At 42.2% G+C, this 26,905-nt stretch overlaps 5 protein-coding genes across 9 annotated transcripts; 1 reads left to right on the top strand and 4 right to left on the bottom strand.

The window, feature by feature from the left end:
* Positions 1 to 741: 741 nt before the first annotated feature.
* xkr8.3 (XK related 8, tandem duplicate 3) lies at positions 742 to 2,739 on the bottom strand. Its single transcript, XM_070846713.1, has 3 exons — positions 2,394 to 2,739; positions 1,623 to 1,810; positions 742 to 1,485 (listed from the first exon to the last, which is right to left on the bottom strand). The coding sequence occupies exons 1-3, from the start codon at positions 2,717 to 2,719 to the stop codon at positions 746 to 748; spliced, it is 1,254 nt and encodes a 417-aa protein (XP_070702814.1). The 5' UTR covers positions 2,720 to 2,739; the 3' UTR covers positions 742 to 745.
* A 1,482-nt stretch (positions 2,740 to 4,221) lies between these two features.
* On the top strand, positions 4,222 to 10,154 carry srsf4 (serine and arginine rich splicing factor 4). Of its 3 annotated transcripts, none has more exons than XM_070846177.1 (6): positions 4,222 to 4,394; positions 5,667 to 5,806; positions 7,559 to 7,665; positions 7,955 to 8,169; positions 8,443 to 8,520; positions 9,257 to 10,154. In XM_070846177.1, exons 1-6 carry the CDS (start codon positions 4,288 to 4,290, stop codon positions 9,738 to 9,740), a joined length of 1,131 nt encoding a protein of 376 aa, XP_070702278.1. In that variant the 5' UTR covers positions 4,222 to 4,287; the 3' UTR covers positions 9,741 to 10,154. The 3 variants fall into 3 exon arrangements, with proteins under 3 accessions (XP_070702278.1, XP_070702281.1, XP_070702279.1); XM_070846180.1 differs by lacking the exon at positions 4,222 to 4,394 and adding an exon at positions 6,925 to 7,073 and having other exon boundaries at positions 5,718 to 5,806; XM_070846178.1 differs by lacking the exon at positions 4,222 to 4,394 and adding an exon at positions 6,925 to 7,121 and having other exon boundaries at positions 5,718 to 5,806.
* Positions 10,155 to 11,057: 903 nt separating this feature from the next.
* On the bottom strand, positions 11,058 to 18,985 carry msto1 (misato mitochondrial distribution and morphology regulator 1). 2 transcript variants are annotated; one of them, XM_070846324.1, is made up of 14 exons: positions 18,816 to 18,985; positions 17,598 to 17,727; positions 17,367 to 17,436; positions 16,919 to 16,994; positions 16,620 to 16,677; positions 16,379 to 16,532; positions 15,592 to 15,706; positions 15,063 to 15,197; positions 14,772 to 14,924; positions 14,043 to 14,174; positions 13,768 to 13,952; positions 12,602 to 12,706; positions 12,367 to 12,479; positions 11,058 to 12,284 (listed from the first exon to the last, which is right to left on the bottom strand). In XM_070846324.1, exons 1-14 carry the CDS (start codon positions 18,897 to 18,899, stop codon positions 12,022 to 12,024), a joined length of 1,773 nt encoding a protein of 590 aa, XP_070702425.1. In that variant the 5' UTR covers positions 18,900 to 18,985; the 3' UTR covers positions 11,058 to 12,021. The 2 variants fall into 2 exon arrangements, with proteins under 2 accessions (XP_070702425.1, XP_070702426.1); XM_070846325.1 differs by having other exon boundaries at positions 16,379 to 16,529.
* Positions 18,986 to 19,799: 814 nt separating this feature from the next.
* apoea (apolipoprotein Ea) lies at positions 19,800 to 22,810 on the bottom strand. Its single transcript, XM_070846407.1, has 4 exons — positions 22,768 to 22,810; positions 22,178 to 22,328; positions 21,518 to 21,805; positions 19,800 to 20,277 (listed from the first exon to the last, which is right to left on the bottom strand). The coding sequence occupies exons 1-4, from the start codon at positions 22,808 to 22,810 to the stop codon at positions 19,971 to 19,973; spliced, it is 789 nt and encodes a 262-aa protein (XP_070702508.1). The 3' UTR covers positions 19,800 to 19,970.
* Positions 22,811 to 25,248: 2,438 nt separating this feature from the next.
* Positions 25,249 to 26,276, bottom strand: LOC139215699 (apolipoprotein A-IV-like). 2 transcript variants are annotated; one of them, XM_070846741.1, is made up of 3 exons: positions 26,237 to 26,276; positions 25,990 to 26,143; positions 25,249 to 25,853 (listed from the first exon to the last, which is right to left on the bottom strand). In XM_070846741.1, exons 1-3 carry the CDS (start codon positions 26,274 to 26,276, stop codon positions 25,274 to 25,276), a joined length of 774 nt encoding a protein of 257 aa, XP_070702842.1. In that variant the 3' UTR covers positions 25,249 to 25,273. The 2 variants fall into 2 exon arrangements, with proteins under 2 accessions (XP_070702842.1, XP_070702843.1); XM_070846742.1 differs by having other exon boundaries at positions 25,990 to 26,140.
* Between the last annotated feature and the right edge of the window lie 629 nt (positions 26,277 to 26,905).

Here is a 26,905-nt window from a genome sequence, read left to right as displayed (position 1 = left end):
TTGGATATTCTAAAACAGACGCAGTAACCTTTATGTTATCATTCATCTTGTCAAAACATTTTTTTTTTTTCCCAGCAAGTCTGAATTTTAGAAATATTCACACAACAGCAACAACAAACACATATGGTCATATGGTATGTATGTTTAAAGTTAAAATACAGTTTGTTTTCTTCTGTAGAAAATGTATCAAATAACATTTCATCATTCATGTTGTCTTAGAAATTAGCTTAACAAATGACTCCACTTCCAAGCAGAGTAGAGAAACACGTCATTATGATAGAAGATATGTATTGATCAACAGATTTTTTTAGTACCGTTTATACTGTGGGAAATGTCCCTTTAATATCTGTGGTCACACGTGGCAAGCTTTAAGCTTTATGGCAAAATTGGATTTTTGTGTGGTATTTGCATCAATGTGATGAAGTATTTGGATTTGTCTGGCTTTTAATTTGTTGTTTTAAGATAAGTCAGAATAAAATATGTCGTTTCTTATCTTATTTGGATTTGTCAGACTTCATTTGTTTTTTCAGTTATTTAAATCTTTCTACACTGTAACACATGTTCTGATGTGAAAGGGATCTTATCAATACTGCCCACTGTTCAAGTACCGTTTTATGATTCAAAGTGGGCATTTTTTGGAATTACAGCACAAACAGGAGAGAGATATTGTTACTACTACAGACGGTAACATTTATCAGTAGTACACGACTGACCGTCACACACACACACACACACACACAGACACTCAGACGTCTCTATCTGTGCTCTCATTGTTTCTATGGTCTCCTTGATCGGAGTAAAAATAAGTAGCATGGAGGGCCATCCGTTTGTTAAGAAGCTGAGAGGACAGGGTGTCGTCCTGGATGGAAAAGTTTCTAAAGGACACTTGTGCATCGGGCAGATCATCGGGCAGTCCTGGCTCCCTCACGGGGGGCCTCCACAGCTTGGGGTGGAAGCAGCAGTAGTAGAGGGTTTTGAAGATCAGACCCAGGAGGTAGCTGGAGGGGAGAGTGATGAGCAGAGCGAGGGCGTACGGCTCGGTCTGGACAGGGTCCCTGTAACACCACCACGTGGCCAGCAGGATTCCTCCATCGGTGGTGATGAAGGAGTGGTAGATGATGCTCCTGCCTCTGGTCTGACCCTCCGCTACGTTAAACCAGCTGAAGTACCAAATCAGCCCCACGGTGGCGCGGTAGAGCCACTCCCCGCTCACGCTGTCCATGAAGTCTGTCCTCTGTCTCCAGACCCACAGCACAAAGATGAACCACAGCATCAGAAAGTGGGCGGAGATGTACCCGGGCAGCACAGAGGCGAAGAGGGCGAGAGCTGCCACGCGTGGGGCGATTAGCAGCAGGTTCCACAGGAAGTACATTAAAGAGGAACCCCAGCCCTGCTTGGCTTTGTCGGGGAGGAAGGAGCGCAGGGAGCGGTGGTAATCCACCACCATCCAGGCTATGGAAGTGGTGGACGCAGCGATGCTCACAACTGCAAAAACAGAAGTTCAACCGTGAATGCAGCAACCAAGAGGAAGTGTTTTTACAACCTAGGTCTGATCCTTATTTGCACTTTATTTACACTGTTTTCTTGTCAGGTGTTGGTAAATGGAATTAAAGGGAACTCACACTGAACAGTCCTGGCCGTGTTTGTGTACAGCATGACGTAGATCATCAGGGTGAGCTGAGGAGCACTTTCGCAGAAAGTCTCGATGAGCCTCAGCATGCTGAGGTCATGCGTCAGGTAAACAGCGTACTCGGACCCTTCCTCTTTCCTCCACCAAACCCTGAAGCCTTGCCGTATGGCCGAGATGTGCCTACGTGGATGAATATGTCAGAGAATTAATGTTACAGGGGACACAGACTGTGGGAAAATAGCAGTGATTAACACAAACCAAACCCATGCAGCTAAACATGCTCATTTAAGGGTGAACAGATGCAACCTGATGGGATGCATTCTCTATCTGACTCGTGCACGTAGAGGAGCTCTTCGTGCCTCATTAAGTTAATATTTTTCCATTGTATGCACTTCAGTTTTCATCAGAGACACTGGATTAACTCGTCGCCACACCTGAAATTCACATTCATGCTCACAGCACCTGTCATATGATATTTACCTCCATGCTTGACGGAACTACTGAGTAGAAATATCCAGTTTCTTGTAAATGGGTAGAAAGAGAAACACTCCTGAGGAAATCTCTCAAAGCAGCAAGTGAATTTGCATCACACAGCCTGAGCGTTTAACTTCATGCAACCTGTTGCTGAAACACTTCCCACACATTGAGAAACCAGACTAGCATTTACAGCCCCAGTTAAAGAAGTCTGTCTAAGGGATGTGCAGTGAAACTAACAATGAGGATTCACCAAAAGCTGCATTATTTTGCACAGAGTCTGGTCTACCTGCAGAGGAACCCCAGCTGCAGCACATGCAGCAGGCAGGACAGCTTCACTCGGTCCCCGAAGAGCACGGTGCCTCCCCCGGTGTGTGTGCGGAACCCCGGCAGCTCCCGGTCGTACTTGAGCCAGAACCAGCTGAACATCTGGACCACGACCGAGGACAGGACCATGAGGCCGACCAGCACCCCGAACCAGAGGAGGTCCCCGCGGCAGTAAAACTCGGCGGCCACCCACACGTCCGAGCCCCAGTCCACCAGGAAGGTGCACACCCCGATCACGGAGAACACGAAGTCGATCCAGGAGTATTTTGAAAAAGTCGCGCCCTCCATCGCAGATTTACCACGCGAGTCCGTTGATGTTAGCCGACCAACTGTTGCTGGTTAGCTAGCACCGTTAGCATACCGTCACCGTTATCTCCCTCCCAAAGCGACCTCACAGTCTTCAACCCATTGAAGACGAATAAAGTCCCCTAACACTTCCGCATCGGGGCGACAGGTGGAGCAGCGACTTCTACAAAGTTTCCAGCATGATCTGAGTCAGAGGAGTTCGCCTGAAAGATAGAAAAGTTACAGCCCGACAGAGGAGAGCAGCTGGTCTGTGGGGATGTTAGCCCCGCCCACCGCGGCTAATGCGTTTAGCGACAATCCGGCATGTAAAGGTGTACTATTTAAAGACCACACTGCACGGTCAATAGTGGACCCCAAGCAATTAATCGATTGATTGGTTGGCCTGAAATGAACTAATCAGGAAAAAAGACTGGAAATGTGCCAGTTACAGCCTCTTAGATGCAGTGGTGGAATGTAAATAAGTAGGCTACTTTTACTCAAGTGCTGTACTCAAAGATAGATAGATAGATAGATAGATAGATAGATAGATAGATAGATAGATAGATAGATAGATAGATAGATGTACTTTATTGAGTCATCCACAACAAATATAGTGCGGTTAAATGAAATAAATACACAGTAAGGAAAACATTTACGCTGGATGAAGGATTTAAGGTACTTGTTAAGTACTTGTACTTTACATGCGTATTTTCACTTGAAGTATTATCCATCCATCCGCCCATCCATTTTCTATACCGCTTATCCGTCAGGGTTGCGGGGGGAGCAGGAGCCTATCCCAGCTGACTTCAAGCTAGAGGCGGGGTACACCCTGGACTGGTCGCCAGCCAATCGCAAGGCCACATACAGACAGACAGTCTGTACCACTCACTCTCACACTCACACCTACGGGCAATTTAGAGTTACCAATTATCCTAATGTGCATGTCTCTGGGTATTCCGGCTTCCTCCCACAATCCAGAGAGAACCCACGCTAGCATGGGGAGAACATGCAAACTCCACACAGAAAGACCGGGATTTGAACCCCGGATCTTCTTGCTGTGAGGCAACAGTGCTTACCACAGCACCACCATGCTGCCCCTGAAGTATTATCATTATTATCATTACTAGTAGTATGGAATATTAATAAAAGTAGTGGGAAAATACTATCAACTTGACTATATTTGTATGCCATGATGATTCATTGTTTGAGCCCTATCACAGTTTTCCAGACCCCAAGATGATGTCTTAAAATTGATAAACTTAAATAAATAAATAAAAGATAAAATCCATATACCATATAAAATGTATAATGATAATGTAATAATACATTTGACACACTGAAATCACTTCATTGATTACAGAAATTGTTCCCCATTAATTTCCAAACAATCGATTAATCGTCTGGGCACTGGAGGGTAGGTGAGTGACGTAAGCCCGTAGACCAGAGGCCACGCCCCCCAACTCACCCGCAGCCTATTGTATCACAGGAGCGCGTGTATGAGCCTCCTGCAGCCTCGCGCCTCCTCTGTGTGCTCGGATCCCGCATTTCGGCAGCGCGCTCCAGCTAACAAAATGTCCAGGGTGTACATCGGCAGGCTGAGCTACCGAGCCCGAGAGAAGGACGTGGAGAGGTTCTTCAAAGGCTACGGGAAGATACTCGAAGTCGACCTGAAAAACGGGTAACGTCGCCACCTTTTGCTGTCCGTTGTTGAGGCTTAACGTCCGCGCAGGCCGCGCCGTGGAGATGAACCCCAGCCTGGGCCTGCTAATGCTAATGCTAATGCTAGCTAACGTATTTAAAATCCACCCGCGGAAACTAAGAATGCGATCTGCCATAGCTCGGTTGTGCTAAGGTGCTTGTTTTATTGCTACTGCGCCAAACTAAAGGTTGAGGATATGTGCTTGTGTGCGGGTTTCGGTGTTATGTTCTTTTTTTTTGCGTTGTTTCGACCGCCGTTAGCCAGCTAGCTAATGTTGGACGTGGCAATGTCACAGGCGGCTGTGTGTATTGCATGCTAGCTTGTTAGCTAATCAAGTGCAAGTCCAATCACACCCATGTTTTGTCTGTATTGAAGGTGCTTTCTGCTGTTACTGTGCATGCATTGCTTTTAGAAATGGCTTCAGTTAAATGCACAACCTTCACGTTTAACCTGTCTTCCTGTTAGCTGCTACATTTTAGATGTAGAGGTAGCACAGTGCCCCCCATGCTACAGCTAACCTCTCCCGATTTCCTTTAAAATATTCCTCCTAACATCCAGGGCTGTGATCAACGAAGCCATTATCGATTACTCGATGTAAAGATGTTTTTTTTCCTATTAATCGTAATATATCGTTTACACAATGTTAGAAATGTGTTAAAAATGCACACAGCCGCTCCACAAAGCACAATGTGGTCATGTTCAGCTTGTTTTGTGTGTCACCGGTCTGAAAACGGATGAGCTCGTTTTACAATAATGGAGGGCAAAAAAGGTATTTATTCACATTTGAGTAACTGGAACTGGTGATCTTTGCTCGAATATCTCTTACACAATTATTTGGTCACATTAAATTTGTTGGTGATTACATTTCTGCTAATACAATCAAATAATTTGTTTATCTTGTATCGGTTTCATGCTACCAATGTTAACTGTATTCAAGGTGAGCTTTATATCAGCAAGTAGTTTATATTTTGTCCTATAAAATTAACTCAGTTGGAAGATGTTTTGTCTCATCTTCCAAACACCGTCTCCTGTGATTGAGATCCATAAATCTATTATTTCAGTATCAGTTGTCAAAGTGCTGAAACAGATCTGCTCTCTAAAAACAGCTCCTTGAAGAGGTGCGATATGGTCTAGGGGTGCATTTGTGCGAAGTCTGTGCACATGTGACTGCTGCTGTATTATTAGATCATGAACATTTATCAAAATCTTTTGTTGTAACCCTGTGTTGCATTTTTATCTTCTTTTGTAAAGGTATGGGTTTGTTGAATTTGATGACCCACGTGATGCAGATGATGCTGTGTATGACTTGAACGGCAAGGAGTTGTGTGGGGAAAGGGTCATTGTGGAGCACACCAAGGGACCCCGTCGTGATGGAGGTTATGGTGGAAGAAGTAAGTGTTCAACAGAGTATTGTATTTATTTCTCATGAATGATGTCATTGATGAGGGATTTCATTCATTACAGGGAACCATTGATCTAAATTTCAAAGGGGCAAAATTTTAAACTTGTCCTTGGTGGCTGATGTGCATTCAATTTATATCCTAGTATTTTGATTAGAAATTGTAGGGGAGACAGTTTTTATGGAGGTGGATTGACTGCGTCAGGAGCACTTGTTGCTGTAGATGGTGCCCTGAGCTGGGGGACAAGAGACAGAGACTGGGTTTGTTATTGTAATACTGTGATATGACACTATTTTCCTAGTCAGAAAACTGCACCAAAGAAAACAAAATATTGGCATTTGAATTATGGATAGTATCGGCCAATTTTTTTGAAAGTGTTTGTTTCCATGTTGTTTATTTTAATCCATGAATTATTGCGTAAAGTAAAAATTACTTTTGGCCATTGTCGCCCAGCTCTGTTGGTACCGTGTCTTCACTCCTGATACCTGAGCAGTCTATCCTCCTTTTAAGAAAGTTAACTTCAAATGAAACTCAGTTCTTTTCAGTTTTTATTGTCTTTGATCTGCACACACCCATCTGCACCCCCCATTTTTATTCCATCAGGTTTTGCTGTTGTTCTGAGCTCAATGCGCCCTCAAGAGTTTCAACAGCCTGTTTAGCATATGGGCACTTTTCAGTTTCTGAATAGGGCACTCCAGAGCTGTAATTTTGTTCTATATTGTCTTGCAAATAAGTTGGCAGACAGTGTATGAGCACCACTCACTGCAGCATTTCACAGATTTTTCATCAACAGTAGGTGTGGGAGAATTCCTCGTCAGTACATACCATGATTAAATTTGTGTGCACCACAGCCACCAATGACTTGAAAAGTATCTTGGATTTCCATATGATGGATTTAAAATGCAGTTTCATGTGAATATATGATGGGGGAGATGGCTTACTGATGGAAAGGATATAAATGTCTTGAATTTGAATACTGTAAAATAACTATTTGATTGTTAAATATCTTGTAATCTATTGATGTCTTATTCCGTTTTTTATTTTATTTAAAATGATTGTCAATTTAAAGGTAAAGATTTAACAAAGAACCTCAATGTTTTAATTGAAAGAGTCCTTTGCTGACTGCCTGCCCCTATTGCTGGCCATGGTGTCCCCCCTTTCCAAGAGTGTGGTTTGACCATTCTGGGCCCCTGGGCAGACCAAAAAAGGGAGCCATTGTGAATGAAGACCGCTTTTCCCATTAGGCCCAGGCCGGGTGGTGAGGATGCCATGGGGTTAGGAACAGATGTGGGTTCAGCTCTTATAGGTGCCTGAAAAAGAACATGTTTTGTAACAGTGAAATGTTTTTAGATAGGATAGCTTAGAAACTTGCTTTAGTTCACCGTAAGTACTTCCTCGATCAGTTATGTTTTTGAATTTTAATTTTTTCTTTCTTATTTAGAAAATAGGCCTATTGAAATTTTACCAAAATTTTATAAGCTACAGTTGTGATATATAGGTTTAGGCTTTTAAATAAAGATTTAAACTTAAAGAAATAATTATCTTTTTTTAAGGACTTAATGCATTTTATTTTTCTTTTTAAAGTCTTTTTTTCATCTTTTGCTTTTCCCCTTCTTTGTTTCCTTTTCCCAAGTGAATATTGACATATTTTGTAGTCTGTAGCTTGGAGTTTAGTATAAATGCACCACCTCTGTTTCTCTTTGGTCCTCATTTTTCCTGTCCTTTTCCTTGTTACCTTAAAAGGTGGATATGGACGCTGGGGAAGAGACAGATATGGTCCACCTATAAGGACAGATTATCGGCTCATTGTTGAGAATCTTTCCAGCCGCTGCAGCTGGCAGGACTTGAAGGTATGTATTTTTTTTAAGTGTTAAGGACATAACGCAGCTCATTTGTTTGCTGACATGAGTTCTTAATAACATAACTTAAGAAATACAATTCATCGGCCAGACCTAGCTCACACAATTCATGGATGGTACATTTCCAAAATGGTTATGATTTAGGACAAACATTTATCTGCTTTAAGTGTCTGCACCCTTTTGCCATTTGAGTTTGTTGCAGTATCGCCTGAGCTAAGCGTATCACTCAATCCACCACTTTCCCTCTGATCCCTGTTTATGTTTCCCCATTTCTCCAAAGGACTACATGAGGCAGGCAGGGGAGGTGACTTACGCTGACACCCACAAGGGCCGGAGGAACGAGGGGGTGATAGAGTTCAGGCTCTACTCTGACATGAAGAGAGCTCTGGAGAAGCTCGATGGTACAGAAGTGAACGGTAGAAAGATCCGGCTGATCGAGGACCGCCCTGGAGCCAAACGGAGACGCTCTTATTCTCGCAGTCGCAGCCGTTCCAGGTGAGAAGCATCACTGTAGTTATAGACCACTTCCTGGTGCATTTGATGTGTAAAGTATAATAATAATAGTGCCTGAGGAAGTGGAGCTGCACATCACAGAATGACCCCACAATGCACTGGGATTTAAACGGTTTTATATGCAGTGCTTGAAAAGTTAAAGGGGAAATAAGCATGTAGTTGTAGATTTAAAAAAAGAGAGAAGTTGGCAGAGCCACTGCTGTTGGCCTGCTGTCAAAGTGAGAGTTCCTCATTTTTTTCAATATGTTTTCTCAGGTCTCGCTCCAGGAGCCGCAGGTCACGCAAGAGCCGCAGCCGTAGTGAGAGCAGCAGTCGCAGCCGCTCCCACTCCAGGTGAGAAATGTAGCTCTAAACAGAAGGGAGATTGGGCTAAACGCATGGTACCTCTGAAAAGAAGTTAGCTGACAATAAAAGGTAAATTAATGTGTAGAGGTTGTTTTTTGTGTTTGTTCCTTCGTAGTAACTGAACAACGTAGCTGTGCTTGTTTTCACACCTGTTGCAGAACTGCTCTCCACCTCCCAAAAGCCGCCGCATGCTTCATGGCAACACACACCAAGTAGAATCACCTTTAAGTCACTCAGCAGCCCATAAAAACCACATTGATTTTGGCACTTCATGAGCCATCAGCAGTAACATGAGAGCACAAGTTTCTAAAAATAAATGTTTACAAGTTAAAAGTGCACAGGTGCTTGCACTGGTGCACATGCAACCTGTAGCCTGATAGTTACAGCTGTTTTGCCACAGCCCCCCAGTGTATTTTATAGCAGGAGACCAAATTAGTCCAAGCAGCTTCTGTGTACCATGATGGTTCAGCTACGTGCCACCAAGGCTGATGGCAGAATGTCTTTTAAGTGAAGGACTGTCATGTTTGTGCAGATGGATGTAAATACTTTGAATTTGCTTGTCGTTGTGCTTTTTGAGACACTTAATGTAAAAGTGCATTTAGTTCCAGGTTGTGTTTGTAGGGACGATGGAAATAATCTCCCACGTCCTGTTTGGATGTTTGTTTTCCCAAAATGGGAACGTTTGGCAGAGAATCGAACACTAAGTTCTGCTTTCTGTCCACAGAGCGGCTTCTCGCTCCCGCAGCCGATCTCGTAGCAAGAAGAATAAGGTCAAGGGCAAGAAGGAGGAAGAAGAGCGTAACAACGACGCTCAGAAGAACAAGGACCGCAGCAGGAGTCGCAGCCCCAAGAGCAAAAAGGGCAAGAAAGAAGGAAAGAAAGGCAAGAAGGAAGATTCAAGGTCCAGATCTCGCTCCCACTCCAGGTCTCGTTCCAGGTCAGGAATTAAGGATCGCTCTAGGAAATCTGGCTCGAAGGGCCGGGAGCAGCCCAAGAGTGATGACGAGGGAGGCGAGCCCGAGAGGGGCTCCCGTTCACGCTCCCCTGTTGAATCCAAATCCAGAGCCAGGTCTAAATCAAAGTCCAAGTCCAAATCTCGTTCTCCCTCACCCGCCAAAGCCCGCTCCCGCTCCCGATCCGCCTCCCGCTCAGAGTCTCGCTCCAAATCCCGCTCCCAGTCTCGTTCTCGCTCCCGTTCCCGCTCTTAGTTCAGATTTTGGACTGTTTGTCTTGAGCCCTTCTCTCACTGTGCCCCCCTGTCCTCCATTTACATTCCCCAGCTCCCTCTACACTTCCCCTGCCTCCTGTTTTTGATAAATAGCAGTAGAATACCAGGCACTCTAATCGATGTCTTTTATGCACACGCTACTTCGTTTCATTTGAATTTTACTCAATATATTTTTTTCATTAGGGCTGTCTTGTATGGAGGTGTTTGTAAAATAACAGGGTGCAATCTCAGTTTTATAAGTTTAAATGATGGTATGTGTCTTAGCCTTTTTTTAATCAAATGTAGAAGCATACTGTTTTGTCAAAATGCTGGGTGGGAAAATGTTCCAACATCTCCTCACCTCTGTGAAATCCTTGTACCATTTTATTTCAGATTAAAAAATGCCTGTTCTGCATTTGTCGTTGGATTATTTTTAATGGGAACAGGCATTGATCCAGTTAAACAAACGTAAAGTGTGTTGATCTGAGTTGACGCACTGATCAAAGCCACACCTGCCGCCAAAGGGGACAAAATGCAGTTTGTATGATATCGTAGCATCTCCAACCAAAACAAGTTATTTCTCAGGGGTGTTTTCTTTTTTCTATACAAACATACATTTGGAAGCAGTTCTATTATAGCTGAAATGGCAAACATTTGTAGATGTTTAAAAAACTTAACTATCAAGTGTTGAACTGATAATGAAACTGGTTTTACAGGGTCAACAGGCTGTCAGCCCTCATTTTAAAAGTATATTCTCTTAAATAAAAGGCCAATCTCTAGATCTAAGGTAACAATCAATCCTATAAATAGACTAACCAAGAATGGGGTATTGTCTCTTTTCCTCTGTGCTGTTGACCTCCATTGTTGTCCAAAAACCACTAAACACATCAGTAAGCCAAACTTAACTTCAATACCACATGGAGCCTCTAACGTCCAGAAAGGTGATATTTTATCTTGTGTACACAAGAGAATTTAAAGTTAAAAAAAAAAAGTTACCTTTTAGGGCTCCATAACTGTAAATGAGCACAATCACAGCTGAAAAGTCCCAAACACAGTCAGTATTAACTTCAGTTTAGTGGCGTTCCCTGAAAACTACAGAGCCCAGCTCTTTTAAATATTATGCAGCTCTTTTTAGAAACCTATTTCCTTTAACTCCATTTAAAGGTTTACCAAAGGGGGCTGAATGCTGCTGGCAGAACACTTTGTTTTGTTGACAATTTTAAACACTCATCCTTTAAAACATTTTCTAACCACGGCTAAACATACAAAACAAAAACCATCTTCCAATTTTGCAAATAAGTAGAAATACAAAACGTGGTTGCTTTAATTGTTTAATATAAAACTGGCATTTTTCTTTTTCTGCCTGCTGGTCACTCAGGCAATGCGACAAGCAACAAGAACTGTCAACCGTTTCAAGTGAATTAATGGTCAGAGGAACCTGTGCCCAAAAGTAAATCTTTTTATCATGTACCCTTAATATAAAACACACTTAATTACAGATAAACAGTAACTCGAGGACTTGTGACCACAGTCCATACAGTCTCATGATGCTACATCCACCACATTTCTCTTTTAGAGGTCTATAATATTCCCTCATCTGTGTCTTACCCTGAAAATCCACCGGGTGCGTCTGCGTCACGTTCCGTCTTTTTCCCCGTCCTCAGACGTGGAGCATTTTGCCTGGCTGAATACTTGACTTGCTTCGATTTTGTTGATTTGGTCACTTTCCTGTATCTAACTTGAGCAAACAGGCTGCGTTTCTGGTTTAAATGTGTTTCTTATAAGCGTTTACAACAGTGTTGTGCTGTAGCTCACAGACAGCGGGTTTAAGTAAAAATGTTATTCCACATTAAAAACAAACCTCTTGTCATCCACGGTGTTAAAAAACAAAACAAAACGTTGGGCCTGGAGCCACCAGCTATAAAATAATACTGATGTAGTGGTGAAATATGGTTTGTGCTGCTTGATGTGGTCAGGCTGCAGCTTCTGTCAACAGGAGACCAGGCGAGTATCTTTAGCAGAGCGCCGAGCTGCTTCTGAGATGTGCTTCTGTTGGGGTTTAAAGCATTAATCTGATAGAGCGATCAGACGCAGACGCAGACGCCCGCAGTGGGTTTTAGCCGTTAAAGCTCAGTGTATTTCAGAATATGAGAAACTTTTCGCCTCCTTCTGTGACCATGTCCTTCACAAACCAGAGGCACAGCTCCGCTTCACCTCCCCGTGTCCCCACAAGTGCATGCAGGCCAGTAAACATCCAGATTGCACACCAAAGACTTCCACCGTCAGTCGTCATCGTAATCCTCTTCTGAGGAGGAGCGCATCACCCCGCCGCTGTCGTCACGGTAACACCGGGCCAGCAGGCGCAGTTGCTCCAGGGCCTCCTGGTAGTCGGCCATTTCGGGCCCCTGGGAGAGGAAGCTGGGGGCCACGCGGCGGATGTCGAAAGAGCTGGCACCACGATGGAGCTCGGATAGCCACGAGCCGAGTGCGGGGCCGGACTGGAGGGAAGTCATGACGGGTACAGAGGAGACCACTGGTGCCGGAGCTGAAGAGATATGGAGGGAACATTTTATAAAACCAAAGTCGGGTTAAAGGAAAGTTACTTAACTAAGTAGAAATATGCTTACAGCCAGGCGGGGAAGGTTGGCTCTGCAGGAAGCCCTGAGCACCAACACACTGACTGAATATCTGAGGGAAAGGTGGCGTCAGCTTACTGGGAGTAGATACCAACTGCAGAGCCCTGGGAGAGAGAAGGTGGACAGAGACAGCAGAGCAGTGAAGGTTAAAATATTTTGTTTACCCCAAAGACAAACAAGTAAACTGATTTGTTGGTCCGCAGCATGTGACAGTGAGGGGACTCACAGAGGAGCTGTAGCATAGAAGGATCTGATGTAGGAAGCCAGGACGTCCTCTCCACTGTGGAGGCTGTGCAGAGGAGTGGGCGGTCGAGTCCCTGGAGCCAGAGAGCTGATGGAAAGGAAATTATTCAAGCAACACATTAAAAGATTAAGCGACGACTGAGGGGGTGTTTAATACCTTCATGTTTTCCTTGGTAATTTATTAAAATGTAGGCAAAAAGCTGCTACTTGACATCCTGATGTTTATCTTTTGACTTGAAGTGTTTTTCACATTTCCAGTGAACTAACCTGACTTTATGATTTAATGAAACACTTCAATTCTGATGGATTCAGTAATTGGGACATGTAAGATGGTCAAGTAATTTTTTTTTTTAAGTAATGAAATCCTTTGGGGCAACTGCACCCACAGTACGTCCACTTAAAGTGCTTGTTTTTGCCACCGACAGGCTCAGATTGTTATTCAAAGCGTCAGACAACATTACAGACATGATCCTTACGGAGACAGAACTGTAAGATCCTTTTTGTTTAACCAGAAACAGCCACTGAATCGCCCTATTCAAACACACCAGACTCCATTGACAAAAACAGTAATTTTACCTTGCTGAACTTTGGAGTGGCTGATCTCCAACTGTTTTCTTTGGTTAGTTTGTTTGTGTTATTATGTGTTAGCACAAACATTGTGTTGGATCCAAACTAACCCTTTAAAAACGCCAAAGTCACCCAATAATACAAACAAACTGAAGAATAGAGAGAGCATAGTAGCGACTCCCATTTAAAATTACTGTTTTTCTCAATGGAATCTGGTGGCTTTAAACCAAGTGATAGAACAGCTATTTCTGGTTTAACTAAAATGATCTTAACAGGTCTGTCTCCTTTCTGTTATGTTGTCAGATGACCTGAGCCTGTCGGTGCCAAAATCAAGAACTTTTAGTGATCGTACTTTGATCTGGCACAGATCTGGATCAGTCACCACCTGTTCTCTGGGGAAGTCTACTCGACCGATTCCAAAGGTTTTTGTTCCTACCAGTCATTTTTCACCCAGAATACATAAAAATAGAGTCCAATTTTAAAAACACCAGAGACATTATATACACGCTCAGTGTTTTAGACACATTTCCCTCATGATTAAAATATATGAAAGCGTGGTGCGTTAATTCATAAAATTCTCACCTGATTAGTCTTTGGCCCTCAAAGCCTTTGAGCGTCACCCACTGGTTGTAGCAGCGCCAGTCAGCAGATTCAGGGCAAGCCGATAGAGGTTTCCAGGGCAGAGCATCTGTGCAGGCACTCAGGGCGTCAGGGAGAGAGCTGCCATGCATCATGGGAAAGGGGACAGCACCATAGGCAGCTACCACCTAGAAGTTAAATCATACCAGTCGCCATAAGCCATAAGAGCCTTCTCTAAAGTGACATGAACACCAGCTACTCCGGCTGCAGTAGGTCACCTTTCTCCCGGATACGGCCAGAGTGTCTGCCACCTGCCACATGGGGACGCTGTTGTTCCTCAGCCTGTACGGCAGAGTGAGGGCGTCCAGCGCCAAAGCCAGGATGGAGCTGGAGTGGTACCACAGCGAGGGCTGGCACAGACGAGAGAGAGAGAGAGATGAGACAAAGAGGTGTCGTTATACGATTACAAGAGTGGATTCCAATTTTCATACAAATACGCACACAAAGATGTCTGTGAGTGTTAATATGTCCTCAATTATATCTTCACTCTAAATATTTATGAAATTTAATCCAGTTTCCATGTGGTTTAGACAATTTCATGACAGTTTGACACTTGTTTTTAGATGGACATTATTTAGAATAAACAAAACATAAATAACCAATAAAATTAACAAAGATACAGCAAACTCACAAAAAACAACATAAATATTTCATTTCCCAAAAGGAAAGAAAGGTGAATACTTCAACCTCTTTTTTACATTTAATCAGTACACTAAATATAAATAATCCATTATTATTATCATTTCGATGTAACATTTTGGTTCTTAAAATCTAACTGATTCATTTAATTTAAATTTAATTAAAACAAAGTCAGTTTAAATCTCTCAACAGGAGGTGAGATGACCCAGTGAAAGTCGCCGATCACCACAAATAACCATTAAACATCTCTTAAAATATGTCTAAAAAATAAAATGGTGATTACAAAAAATGAAAAATGAAAAGCTCACATCATAAGTTAGGTGGGGGAACGCTGTGGGAGAGGAGGGTCGTCTGCCCAGTCCACCACGCAGGGTCAACGGGCAGAAGAAAGAGCTGTGATTGGCCAGGTCGACTGTCCCCAATGTGCAGTTCAACATGTGGTAGAGGTCTTTCATTGGAGTCTGGTTGAACAGAGAGAAAACCATAAGTACAGAACCCCATTGACAAAACGCCTGCTTTTACACGACATCACAAAACGCTCAGAGATAAAAAGAAAAAATAGCCACAGAGACGCAGAGCTGTCTGAGCTTGTGACTTACTGAATTTGGGTGACTGACAGGCGCCAACCCCCAGGTCAGGATGCCTCTTCCGCCATAAGAGTCCTGCAGCATCTCCGTGACCTTTGACCCCAGGCCTGCAAAGCCGTCAGCCAGGTCACAGAGAACCTGGAAACCCTGAGAAGGAAACAGGATGAGGAGAGAAGGGAAATATCAAAGGATCAGTAAGGAACAGAAGAAGCAGCGCTGGTTTCAGAATTCACTCCAACATCTCCCCGATTATATTCAAAGTCCTCCTTGGCTCCGTCTTATATTTCTGAACCTATAACACAACTCTCTGCAAGTGTTGTATAAATTAAGTTTAGGATTATTATAAAAGAAGACATGTGAAGAGCAACTATATGAAACTATATGAAGTTTGTACTGAAACACTAGTGGGAAAATAATGTTTTAGAGCAGAGGGCCGTGAATATTGAACTGCTGAAAAACCTGAGATATCCTTCATATTTTTTTAACAAACTACAGGACAAATAATTTGATTTATGATTTATCGTGATGAAAAACGACTCACCTGAAGGTAATCACACTCCTCTACAAAGAAGTGCAGTTTGTCCTCCAGCTCCTCAAGCACCGACCCCTGCAGGAGAGCCTCTCCCTGGCCAAACGCCTCCAGACGGTGAGCCTCCCTGAACACCCACAAATACAAAAAATAAATAAGCCTTTTAATACAACACGAGCAAATCCATCGTTAAACATGATGAAATTGAGAGAAAACAACTACTAAACCTCGACTTGTGATGCAGCAGCATCACTATCGGGGGCTCAGTCAGAGGTGCTTTAAAGTTTGAAAGATTCTGCAGTGTGTGTGAAGGCTGACATCTACTGGAGGAAAGCAGGTACTCAACTGTCAGAGTAGGAGGAACATTAACTGTTTTCCTTTTACACCTGATATTTTTTATATGCTGCCTCTTATTTTTGGGATGTTTTCAGGAGTTTTCAGTTTAACAGAAACAAAAAGGGGAGAAAGGGACGTAGGTTGTTATGGGCGACACACTGATACAGAGAAGGTTTTCTTCAACTACCCAGACAAGGTTATATCCCCCCCGAGTACGTAGTCAGTTTATTCCAGTGTTTACACAGACATCATCTTGCTCACTGGTTAGTTCATAAGCCCATGACCTCTTTTAAGATGCACTCCCAGGTTGTCCCTGATATACTTCACATGCTTTTGTCTTTCAGGACCGATGTATTATTAACAGGAATGTTACTTTGGAATTAAACACTATATTTCCAATCTCAAAGCTTTCCGTCACTTTGTTCAGCACAGCGTGGGACGCGTGACAGTTCAGGCACTTTACCCGTCATGGTTGTACTGGTGGATGACAGAGATGGTGCGAGGGTGCAGGTGGATCCTGAGGAAGTCGGACCACACCTTCACGCTGCCCTCCAGCCTGTAGGCCTTTTGGACTCGAGCCAGCTGGTTGTTCACCGTGTCCACATTCATCGCACCTGCTGGGGTGATGGGAGAGTTTTCAGAGCGGTCGTAAAATCTTAAATGTGAAGCTGTGTTTAAAAGGAAGTTTGTTGAGGTTTTCCTACCTGAGCACTGAGGCTGGGAGCTGGAGTAGAAGTCTGCTTCAGCCAGAATCTCCCCTCTCTGAAGAACAAAGCAAATGTAGCTGTGGGAGACTGTTGAGCCAAAGACTTAATACCACATCAAGATATACAGAAAAAAAGACTTTTCAGTCAGCAAACAGCTGATGCTTATTGTTGGTTCAGGCTGTAGGTGACGCTGCATACACACCATTATTACAAAATGTTTGGCATCACTGTCTCAAGACAACACTGTGATAAAACTGAACTGCTTGTCAGTTTTATTTCACACCATAAATACTCACATCCAGCCTGTCCAGATCTTCAAGAAAGGAGTTCTTTGCAGAAGGACTTTCTTCGTGAATCATGAGGCTTCCGTCCCTGCCAGATGGAGCACAGTTTTGTAAAAAAAAAAAAACAAATACTGCCACTAAAATCTTCAATAAGAAAGGAAACTTAATCGTATCTGATATATCCATCAATGCAGGTTTCATTCATTATGTAAAAAAAAACTCTCTCATGCAGTAGGTGAGAACTGTGAGGATTGTTGTTGTTGAACTTATTTCATCAAACCAAAAGCAAATGTGTTACAGAAGCTGCCAAACAAACAACCAGTGTTTCACAGAAAATCAGTTGAATAAACATTTTAGGTTACCATAATCCACCAGGGACACACCGGACATATAAAAGGGACAAAATCTGTTGGGCCTTAATATACACAGACAATAATACACATACAGGACTCTGATTTACCATGTGACAGCAGACGTGTCTTTGCCGGCGTCATACAGACTTCCCTCCTGCCGTAAAGTCCGAAGACTTCCTGTTATAGACGATAAAGTGCAGGAGATTCAGCTTACCAGCGTTAAACACAACCAAGTTAGTGTAAGAATCTGGATCCATTTAAGGAATCGAGAGGACACAAACTAAACCTTTTGCGGATGTTTTCCACATTATAAAATAAAATGTGATGGGAGAATTTACCTTTGAGATCCATGGCAATGAGGCGAGGTGTGTGGGTGACATGTCCGCCCAGAGTCTGTCCTTCACGAAACACGACATCACTCTGGATGTCACCCAGTGGCGTCTCTGGATCGTATGATAAAGACGCATCCTGCAAACAAAGACAAGTCCATCACTGTTACTGACAATGAAACTACAATAACCAAATATAACACAATACATTCGGCAATGGGATCAAACATGAAATCTGAAAGTACTCTGAAAGGTGAAAAGAACAGAAAATAGACTTAAAACTCACTATTACTGGTTAGTGAGAAAGTACAGAAAGTTAATGGGGAAATTATTTAATAATCAATGAATCAATCAAGTGTTTTTTGTTTTTTTCTTGTTTTATTTTGAGATCCAACTATTCTTTTGTTTAAGCTTCTTCAATGTGAACATTTGCTGCTTCTCCTTGTCTTAATAGTATAGTAAGATGAATATTTGGGGGTTTGGACTGTTGGTCGGACACAAAAAGGCATCAGATGACATCAATGCGACTGGCATTTTAATTGTTTTCTGGTGTAACACAGACAAAGCCATTCATTGATCCATTATAATCAGATTAATTGATAATGAAAACAGTTGCTCCTTGCAGCCCTGGTGTACTTTATCTAAACAATAATCTGCTTCATTCTGCTAGTTATCCAACATGCAATTAGCCCAAACCTCCATCTTTTGAGAGGTTTGAGGGTTTGAGGCTCAGTGTGGAGGATTTTGTTAGTTAGATTTTGTAGTTTTGCGAAGCAGACAGTTGTTTGTATGCAGTGTAATGCTGCAGTATGAAAGAAGACTAACTCATCACTGCAACAGATATTTTGGTGTATCGTTTGTGCATTACACCATAAACATCTGCGTTTACAGGAAACACAGTAATATCTTATGCTGGGAAGCGATTAATCTGCATCTTCTACTGGAGAATCTCGCCAAATCTCGTCTAAAAAACTTGATATTTAGCAGCTTTAGCTGCATAAAGCCTAATGGTTAGCGTCATCTTTATGCTTTAACCCCTGTGAAGCAGGCTAATTATATCGTATGTCCTCGGGCTGTTAAAATGGTCCTAAAATGCACATTCACGGTGAGCTAACATAAGATATCTCTGCTGCTGAGAGCAGAAACAGAGTCTCGAAAGTTTGACAACACATGCAAAGCTAACTGCTAGCTAGCTAGCTTAGCGTTAGCCGCTGCGGTTTTGCTCACCTGTAAATTCCACCAGTGAGTCCCCACAAAGTTTGAATAATGTCCCAGCTGGAGAGTGATGACTTCTCTACACGGGTTACTCATCGTGACGGGAAACAAGACTCAGGATATAAATAAAAAGTCCTCTGCTTTGGACATGATAGACATGTTTGGATATGACAACACTGAACAGCGACAAACTAACGGGATGCCGTGCGTCATGTGAGAGAAGGGCTGTGATTGGCTGGAAGAAATACACGAAGAAATGTGATTGGATGTTAAAATGACGCTTGTGTAAAGTGTGGTTTCACCGTGCCGTAGCTTCACGTGCACGGTGCGGTGTCTGTAAGCTAGTTTTTTTGACCACGTGAAGTTAGTTTTAAGTTGGATATTCATTTTATCTCTCAAGACAGTTCAGCCCAGAAATATAAAACACATATTTCACATCACACTGTTCAGTGCCTTAATGATAAAATGATGAAATAATATATATATGCTGTTATTCAAAGGTCCCATATTATGCAAAATGCACTTTTAACATGTGTTCCCAGTGTGCCTAGAGGCTCTGAGAAACACTCAACCTCTCTCATTCTATCCTGCTTCATCTTTCAGTAAATATGGGTGAAAACACACTATTTAGATTTGGCTCCCTTTGTGATGTCATAATGGGATCTGTTGATCATGTGACTTCCTCCAGCCCCTCAGCAGGTCGACTGTCCCGTCCACTGAAAACCTCCTGTATTCGCCTCGCTGTAGCAGAAAGAGGCTGAAAACAGCTGCAGCAGTCACGTCTGGTATGAGACAAATGTTGTGCGTAGTGATAATGATGAACCTGTTCTAGTGGGACCTCCAAAGACATTATTACAAATATCTATACGTTAATATTTTAATGGCTTCAGTTTTTGTGCTGCTTTTTAATATTCAAACAATGTAGGAAGTTTAGACGAGACGACTTTGAACATATCTGAGGACATTATTGACAAGCACTGATTTTCCACACACACATGTGAGCAGCTGGTTTTTATTAAAGCGCCTTCAGTGACAGAGACACATTCAGCCTGCGGTGGGCGCTCCCTTGGCTTCTATCAGGAATCCTTTAAAACATTTTACACAGCTGTTGTTGGTGCAGCAAGTGATGGTTAGATAGATCCAGTCCAGACTGTTTGACGACAGCGTTTACTTGTTGTCATCGAACATGGAGACAAGAGGCTGAAACCAGGTGCCCAGCTCCCCCATCTTCACCTCCAGGGTGGATCTCAGGTCCTCAGTGGTTTTCTCGAAGCGCTCCTTGATGTCCTCAGCCTTGGTCTGAATCTTGTCCTTCATGTCCTCGAACTGCGACTTCAGCAGGTCATTCAGGGTGGTGATCTTTGCCTCGGCGTTCACGCGCACCTGAGCAAAGTAAGGGTCGAGCCGCACCCTCATTTCCTCCATGTTGCTTGACGTGCGGGACTGAAGCTCCTCAACGTACTCGGCGGTCTGTCTGAGAGACGGATCCAACGGTTTTAGAAGAGTGACACTCGAAAACATCTGGTTTATCACATTGTTTCAGCACATAGTTGTTGCAAAAAAAAGGGTTATTATTATAATTATATTATTATATTTTGTATAAACGGCTCCAAGAAGGATTCCTGCTGCCTTGCTTGTTCTTGTGCCAAATAACAACTATGATCTTCCATTTGTTACAACATAAAATTACATTTCTCTTCTTCTTCTTCTTTCTATTCTTCTTCTAACTGGTGCCACTAAATTCAAGCTGCCACTTCAACATGGAAACACGATGTTTGTCCATTCTGGGCTACTGTAGAAACATCTGTAAAAGGGGACCTGCTCCCTGTGCAGACACGATGGGCTCCTTCTAAGCTAACGAAAACACGACGAATCTCAGTTTTAGGTGAATAATACATAATAGAAAATGTAGTTCTGCATACTATATTTCATTTTATCTAAAAGGACTCTTTAAATCCTACACACTGAACCTTTAAGTTAATGTACCACAGTGTAAAATACTCACATTATACTTAACAGTAACAGTAGGAAAGAAAGATTAACTTTCTTACTGTATCAAAAGCAAAAAGTATGTAATATACAAACTGTTTATATTATATAGTGATTATAATATTCTCTACATGTATCTATTAAATACATTATACAGTTCCTATAAAACACTGAATTTTGAAGGTCAGCGGACAATAAAAACAGCAGGAACAACAATGAAAACAAGTCCTGGACTCATTTGTTCTGTCCTTTGTCTAAGTCTGATACTGCACCTATAAAAAGTATTCAAGATTTAACATGGACAGTTAATGGTTAACAGTTTTGACGCTTGAGAAACAGAAGAAGACTCTTTAATGCCAAAGTGAGAACAGATCTCTGTATTCCTAACAAATAAAAACACAGAATAATGTTGTAAAACAATAAAACATGAATGATCTTTATGGGCACGGTATCAGACTTTTGTCAGCCTGATAAAACTTTGACTTAGTTGAAGTGCTGTCCCCGGTGTGTTCACAGTCCACCAGCTGTTATCAAGATGGCACCAGACACTGTTCTGCTCTGTTCTGTTAGAAAATATGGACTAAAAATGTGGGAAACTGGATCATTTGAATGTTGAACCCAATAAATCTCTATAAATAAAAGTTCTTACAAGTTTAGTTTGCTAAAAGTGAGAGAAACTATCTGAGTCACTGGACAGATTTCCCATGAGCCTCTCTTTCGCTCACCTTTTGATCTCCTGCGTGTCCTTGTTGAGGCGTTTCTTCAGCTTGCGCGTGTAGGCGGAGACCCTGACCCTGACGTCGTCTGCGTTCTGCTCCATCATGGTCTGCAGCTCTTGGCCGTACTTCTCCATCTGGTCCCGGGCCTCGCTCATGTGATTGTGGAGCTTGTTGGCCATCTTCTGCAGGTCTGTGCCCAGATTCTCCGTGGTCTCCTGAGTGTAGGGGCCCAGCTTGGTCTGCAGGTCGTCCCTGTACATGGACAGCTCAGACAAGCTGTCCTGGATCAGGGTGCTGTCGGGACAGATGAGACGTTAGGGGTTTTATTGGTGTTTTTGTGAAGCATTTTGGGTCCAAAGGGGGTCAAGACTGAGGTCAGAGCAAATAAAGGCTTCATTCTAGATGAAAACAGGAAATAAAAGGTTCGTTTTCTGTGTAAAATGTAAAAATAATGCTCCAGCTGAGACGGAGATGTGTCTTCAGGAGAAATCAATGCAAAAATCAAAGGATTTTAACTGGAAAGCTGAGTGAAGATCCAGTAGAGGCAGAGATTACGTTGAAAATCAAGTATTTTTGTATATTTGAATTAAAATAAACAGTAAAATAAAATTAAGAATTTTCCAAACTTTCTCTGGTAATTCCTCACTGCGACGTAAATGAACTCACTCCAGTTCTCTCCTGATCTGGGAGCTCTTGACGTTGTCCACCAGCTCCTCGGCCTTCGAGCTCAGATCAGTGACATAATCGTTGAACTTGTCGACGGTGAGCTCCCAGGAGCTCTTCGGCTCGTCCCCGAACAGGCTTCTTGCATGGCAGCCTGGTTTGGACCGAGACAAACGTTGTAGATATTCAAAAACAAGATAAAACGAGATGGGAGACGTTTTACGGATAAAACATCAGAGAAAAAGGATTCAGATGTGTAGAAACCACTAAAGAAACTGTTGGATGAAGATAACCCTCTCATGTTGTGACTTTTATTCAAACTACAGTTGACAAGAAGCTCCTTGTGGTTCCTTTATATCATTATTATCATTATTAGTTTGAGACTTTCAAAATAAAAATCTCTAGCTGTGTTTGCTTTTATTGCATGTGTCTAAAAGAACAAGTGTTCTCCCTCAGTGAGCCTTCAGAGATTTTAGATAAATAAAATGATGCTATGCTAGAAAAATATTTCTAAAGATTTATAGAAAAAATGTTTTAGAATATAAAAAAACAAGGAGTTTTTATTAATCCCTAAGAGGAACTTTTGAACTCACCTGAGAGGACGGCCAGCGCAAAGATTACTGCAAACATCCTCATGATGAAATAATGACAGCTGGAATATCATATAATAAACAGGTTAATCTCAGCACGGACAGATTTTAGTCAAATTAGAAGTTTCTGTACAAAAAGCTAAAATTTTCACCAGTTGAACGTTAATTTCAAGACCTTTTTAACTCAGATAAAACATTTTAGTCATCTGAATCATCATGAATCATGTCTGAGTGATAAACTTTAGTAAATAAACAGACTTTGCAAATGATTCCACACAGTAGAAATGTTGTGGGACTCACCTCTGTGACCCTGATCTGTGACGCAGTGAGACTGACTGAGCTCGTCTCTCAGTATTTATACAGTTCGGGAAGCTTTGACATGATCCAATAAATATGAGGAGGATCACTGATCTGTGTCCGAAGTTCCCAGCGCTGGCTGTGCTGTTGTCACCTTTTATTGCTGTGTGGGTTATTTTGGCTCCACGTCGCACACTGAAAGTACAGGTCCGAGCACAGGTCAGAAATTAGGAACACCCAAAATATCCGAAGTTAAAGCCTCCGAATCTCAAGTGTGTGATTTCAGGAACAACAGTTTAGTACAGTTCCTTAAATAAAGTGTGATACTATTAAGCATATCTCTGTCTGTTTGTGTGTTTACAACGGTTTCACCTCATATATTGCCTTTTATTATTACCTTTTATTGATATTCATTGCTGCTGTTTTGGTTTTACTATGACTTTATTTTGTCTGTTTATATTTTATATATTAGCCAACCTGTTATTTCATTTCTGTCGGTCCTGTTACGAGGTTTTATCTGTAAAGCACTTTGTAAACATTGTTTTTTAGAAGAGTGTCCTGTAAATAAAGTTGCTCTCTCCTTCTTCTTCTTCTTCTTCTAATAATAATAATCTTCCTCCTACTTAAGTGTGAAAAATGTGACTGCATCATCAGATAATCAGATAGAATCATACCGTCCCCATCGGTCACAACAACAATGTGACTGACAGCACAACAGTGAAAAGGCCAAAGGTCGTTCTATCATCGTCCAGCTGATCTGGTTCATTTTGAGCTTTAACAAACGCTGCCTGCGTTTATACAACATTTATAAGATGAGAAACCTTCCAATAAACTACCTTACGTGCAGATCAGAGTAATCAATGAATAACTTTATTGTCTGTAAATGTGGAAATCAACTTTTGGCCTCATTGTTCAATAAAAATATAAACAGATAATATGCATGAAATACATCAACAACTTTCAGAGGATTTGTGGACACCACATGAGAGCTCTCAGTTCATTCAGATCTACATATTCATTATTTGTTTCTGTTTTTGAGGGCAGTGATTCCCACCCTGGTGGCCAGTACGCCCACGAGTGGATGCAAAATAAGTGAAAGAGGTTGTGATATTATATAAACGATATAAAACCAGCCTCACAAAAAGTTTTTCAGACTTTCCTCTGATCTTTGTGTTTCTTCTTTGACCTCTTTGGGTCTCTAAAAATATTCAAATAAACAAGAAAATGGAAGTAGACATTACTGCATTAGGATGAACACCAGCCAAAACTTTGGATTAAAACAACAAGATTGAGTTTTTTAAAAATATTTGTGTCAGTTTGGCACTTTATTAGCTTTAATATTCAGAAATGCTTTTATTTGCCTCAGAACTTAAGATTTGATATTTAATGCAACTCTGGCTGCTTTAAAACACAGAATCATCAAAGTTATATTGGGAAAAGTATTAAGATTTGTTGTCAGATAGTTTTTTTGTTTGATTTTTATTCTTTCCATGTTCTCTCCATGTTGCTGCTCGGCCCTTGACAGAACGAATCAGCTGGATGAAGCTGTTGGTAAAGTTAAAGTGAGACAGATTCGTGCTGTGTGACGAGGCCGGAGAGGCTGGTAGGACATCACACAGATCACTTTATCACTTGTTGTCACCCTAATGGTTGGTTGGTGTTAAGGGCCAAAAGGTGCAATGATGGAATAATGATAAATACTAATATGCAGCATGACAACAGGACAAGTAGAGCAGATCTGTACAGTCAACAGTCTGACTTAGAAATGTCAGTTTGCAGACATAAGGAGCAAATAAGACTGATAACACTTTAGGAACAAAAGCCCTGGAGTACTATTTTCATTTGTAAGAGAGCAAACGTGTTATTTATTCTCTTAAATCACACAGCATTGCTTTAATAATGAGATTATAATATTTCCTGAATTTATGTATCTTACTAAAAAAAGAGAATATATATGAAATGCTCCTATTTAAATTGATGTATTTTCCACCTCAAATACAACTGAAGTCACAACAGGAAAATAAACCGTTAACCCATTTATTTTTTGTTTTACAGTGAAAGCTTATAGAGTTAATTGTAAAAAGTAACACAATAGTGGAAATACTGACGCTGCTGCCTTTGAGAACATTTTTCATCAACATACAAACATAGAAAAAGAGATATTGCACTTTTTATCTGTCCAAAAAACACCACTCGCTAGATTCGAGTCTGTTTACTGGGTCTGCTTGGTGAAAGACTCCCACAGAGCCGTCAGCTGAGCCTGCAGGTCCTGAGCGCTGGCGTCCAGCTTGGACTTCAGCTCCTCTCCGTATGGAGTCAGCTTCTGCTGGATCTCCTGGGTTTTCTGGGTCAGCTGGGCCTCAAAGCTCTGGGCCAGTGGGGTCATGCTCCTCTGAAACTCATCCAGGCTCTGCTCGATCTTGTCCTTCATCTCCTCGGTGTAGGGAACCATCTGGGCCTGCAGCTCGCTCACGCTCTTATCCAGCTGCCCCTTCAGCTCCTGGCTCTTCTGCAGCAGGACGGCCTTCAGCGCCTCGGGGTCCATGGCCTCGGCGTAGGGGCCGGCCTCCTTCTTCAGCTCCTCCACCTGGGTCTGGAGCTGAGCCACCATCTTCTCGGCGTAGGGCTGCAGGTTGGCGCTCACGGCGGTCAGATCCTTCTCCAGGCGAGCCTTCAGCTGCTCGGCCTCCTGGGAAACCTTAGACATGAGGTCCTGGGTCAGAGGAGCCACCTGAGTGCGGAGCGCGTCGGAGAGCTTGTTGACGGCGTCGGTGCTCTCGGAGATGAAGCTGCTGCAGAGACACAAGCAGAAACACAAACTTTGGATAAGTCAAGTCTCAAAAAATTATACACAAGCCACGTATATTTTATGAGAAGTACTTTGATTTTAAGTTTTCTGGGGCTTAAGCATCATTTGGAGACTCTTACTTGACGTCCTGACCCAGCTGGGACTGTCTGATCTGCTTCAGGGAGTCCTCAGCGGTCATGGTTGCCCTGGCAACATAGTCCCAGAAAGCATCTTTCACCATGTCGACCTGGCGCTTGGGCTGGTTTTGCCACACGATGTTGGCATTGCAACCTGCTGAAAATATCAAAAGCAAAAGTATTTTTTATTATCACATGTTCAGTATTTCTTATTTTATATTTTTTCACCAAAATGTCCAAACTCTCTCACCTGTGAACACAGCGAGGGCGAGCACCACGAGGACCTTCATGACGACACCGCAGCTGAAAAGAAACAAGCAAAATCAGCTCCTTTTTCTTACAAAACTCACGACCTGAGAAAAGTGGCATCACTGTGTTACCTGTGTGGACGAGCTGGCTGTAGAAGAAGTGTGTGTGTGTGTGTGTGTGTTCTGTGCAGCTCATGGCTCAGTATATATGGGCGGCTGAGTCTTGTGGAGGAAACACAGGAGCAAAGTCCGGCCCTGAGTGTCGAGCTGTCACTGCTGCCTCCACATCACAGCAAGAGGACATTATCCCTGTCTGATGAAACCTCCTGTACACTAAACACTGTTAGCTGACGTCATTACGTGGCTCTCAGAGTTCAGCTCAGACATTAAGCTGAATTTAGCAAATAAAACACAAGCTATGTGGGTTTATTTATATATTTATTTATTCAGTTTTTTCTTTTTGTGTGTAAAAAGAAAATAAACAAATAAATAAGGCACATGCAATGTGTTGTATGGTTTATTTATTTATCTTTTTATTTATTCATTTATTATTTGGTTCTTTATTCATGTTATCAATTATTTATTTTCTTTTATTTGCTTTTTACTTTTCACATTTATAAGCCACATATGTAATTTTGAATTTTAAATTGATTTAAAAAGTGATAAATACA

The sequence above is a fragment of the Pempheris klunzingeri genome, chromosome 16 (assembly GCF_042242105.1).
Source record: "Pempheris klunzingeri isolate RE-2024b chromosome 16, fPemKlu1.hap1, whole genome shotgun sequence".
NCBI classification, from domain to species: Eukaryota; Metazoa; Chordata; class Actinopteri; order Acropomatiformes; family Pempheridae; genus Pempheris; species Pempheris klunzingeri.
This window is presented reverse-complemented; position numbering and strand designations above follow the sequence as displayed.

Excerpts from the sequence above, each read along its gene's own strand:
- xkr8.3 (XM_070846713.1), bottom strand. The coding sequence starts at position 2,719 with ATGGAGGGCGCGACTTTTTCAAAATACTCCTGGATCGACTTCGTGTTC. Across the intron at positions 1,811-2,393 it reads CAGCTGGGGTTCCTCTGCAG|GCACATCTCGGCCATACGGC; the intron begins GTAGACCAGACT and ends TCATCCACGTAG. Across the intron at positions 1,486-1,622 it reads CACGGCCAGGACTGTTCAGT|TTGTGAGCATCGCTGCGTCC; the intron begins GTGAGTTCCCTT and ends CTGTTTTTGCAG.
- srsf4 (XM_070846177.1), top strand. The coding sequence starts at position 4,288 with ATGTCCAGGGTGTACATCGGCAGGCTGAGCTACCGAGCCCGAGAGAAG. Across the intron at positions 7,666-7,954 it reads GCAGCTGGCAGGACTTGAAG|GACTACATGAGGCAGGCAGG; the intron begins GTATGTATTTTT and ends ATTTCTCCAAAG. Across the intron at positions 8,170-8,442 it reads CGCAGTCGCAGCCGTTCCAG|GTCTCGCTCCAGGAGCCGCA; the intron begins GTGAGAAGCATC and ends ATGTTTTCTCAG.
- msto1 (XM_070846324.1), bottom strand. The coding sequence starts at position 18,899 with ATGAGTAACCCGTGTAGAGAAGTCATCACTCTCCAGCTGGGACATTAT. Across the intron at positions 17,728-18,815 it reads CTCACTGGTGGAATTTACAG|GATGCGTCTTTATCATACGA; the intron begins GTGAGCAAAACC and ends CTTTGTTTGCAG. Across the intron at positions 12,707-13,767 it reads GAGGGCCAAAGACTAATCAG|CTCTCTGGCTCCAGGGACTC; the intron begins GTGAGAATTTTA and ends CCTTTCCATCAG.
- apoea (XM_070846407.1), bottom strand. The coding sequence starts at position 22,810 with ATGAGGATGTTTGCAGTAATCTTTGCGCTGGCCGTCCTCTCAG. Across the intron at positions 22,329-22,767 it reads TGCGCTGGCCGTCCTCTCAG|GCTGCCATGCAAGAAGCCTG; the intron begins GTGAGTTCAAAA and ends GGTCCAAACCAG. Across the intron at positions 20,278-21,517 it reads GACACGCAGGAGATCAAAAG|ACAGACCGCCGAGTACGTTG; the intron begins GTGAGCGAAAGA and ends TCCGTCTCTCAG.
- LOC139215699 (XM_070846741.1), bottom strand. The coding sequence starts at position 26,276 with ATGAAGGTCCTCGTGGTGCTCGCCCTCGCTGTGTTCACAG. Across the intron at positions 26,144-26,236 it reads CGCCCTCGCTGTGTTCACAG|CAGGTTGCAATGCCAACATC; the intron begins GTGAGAGAGTTT and ends TGATATTTTCAG. Across the intron at positions 25,854-25,989 it reads CAGCTGGGTCAGGACGTCAA|CAGCTTCATCTCCGAGAGCA; the intron begins GTAAGAGTCTCC and ends GTGTCTCTGCAG.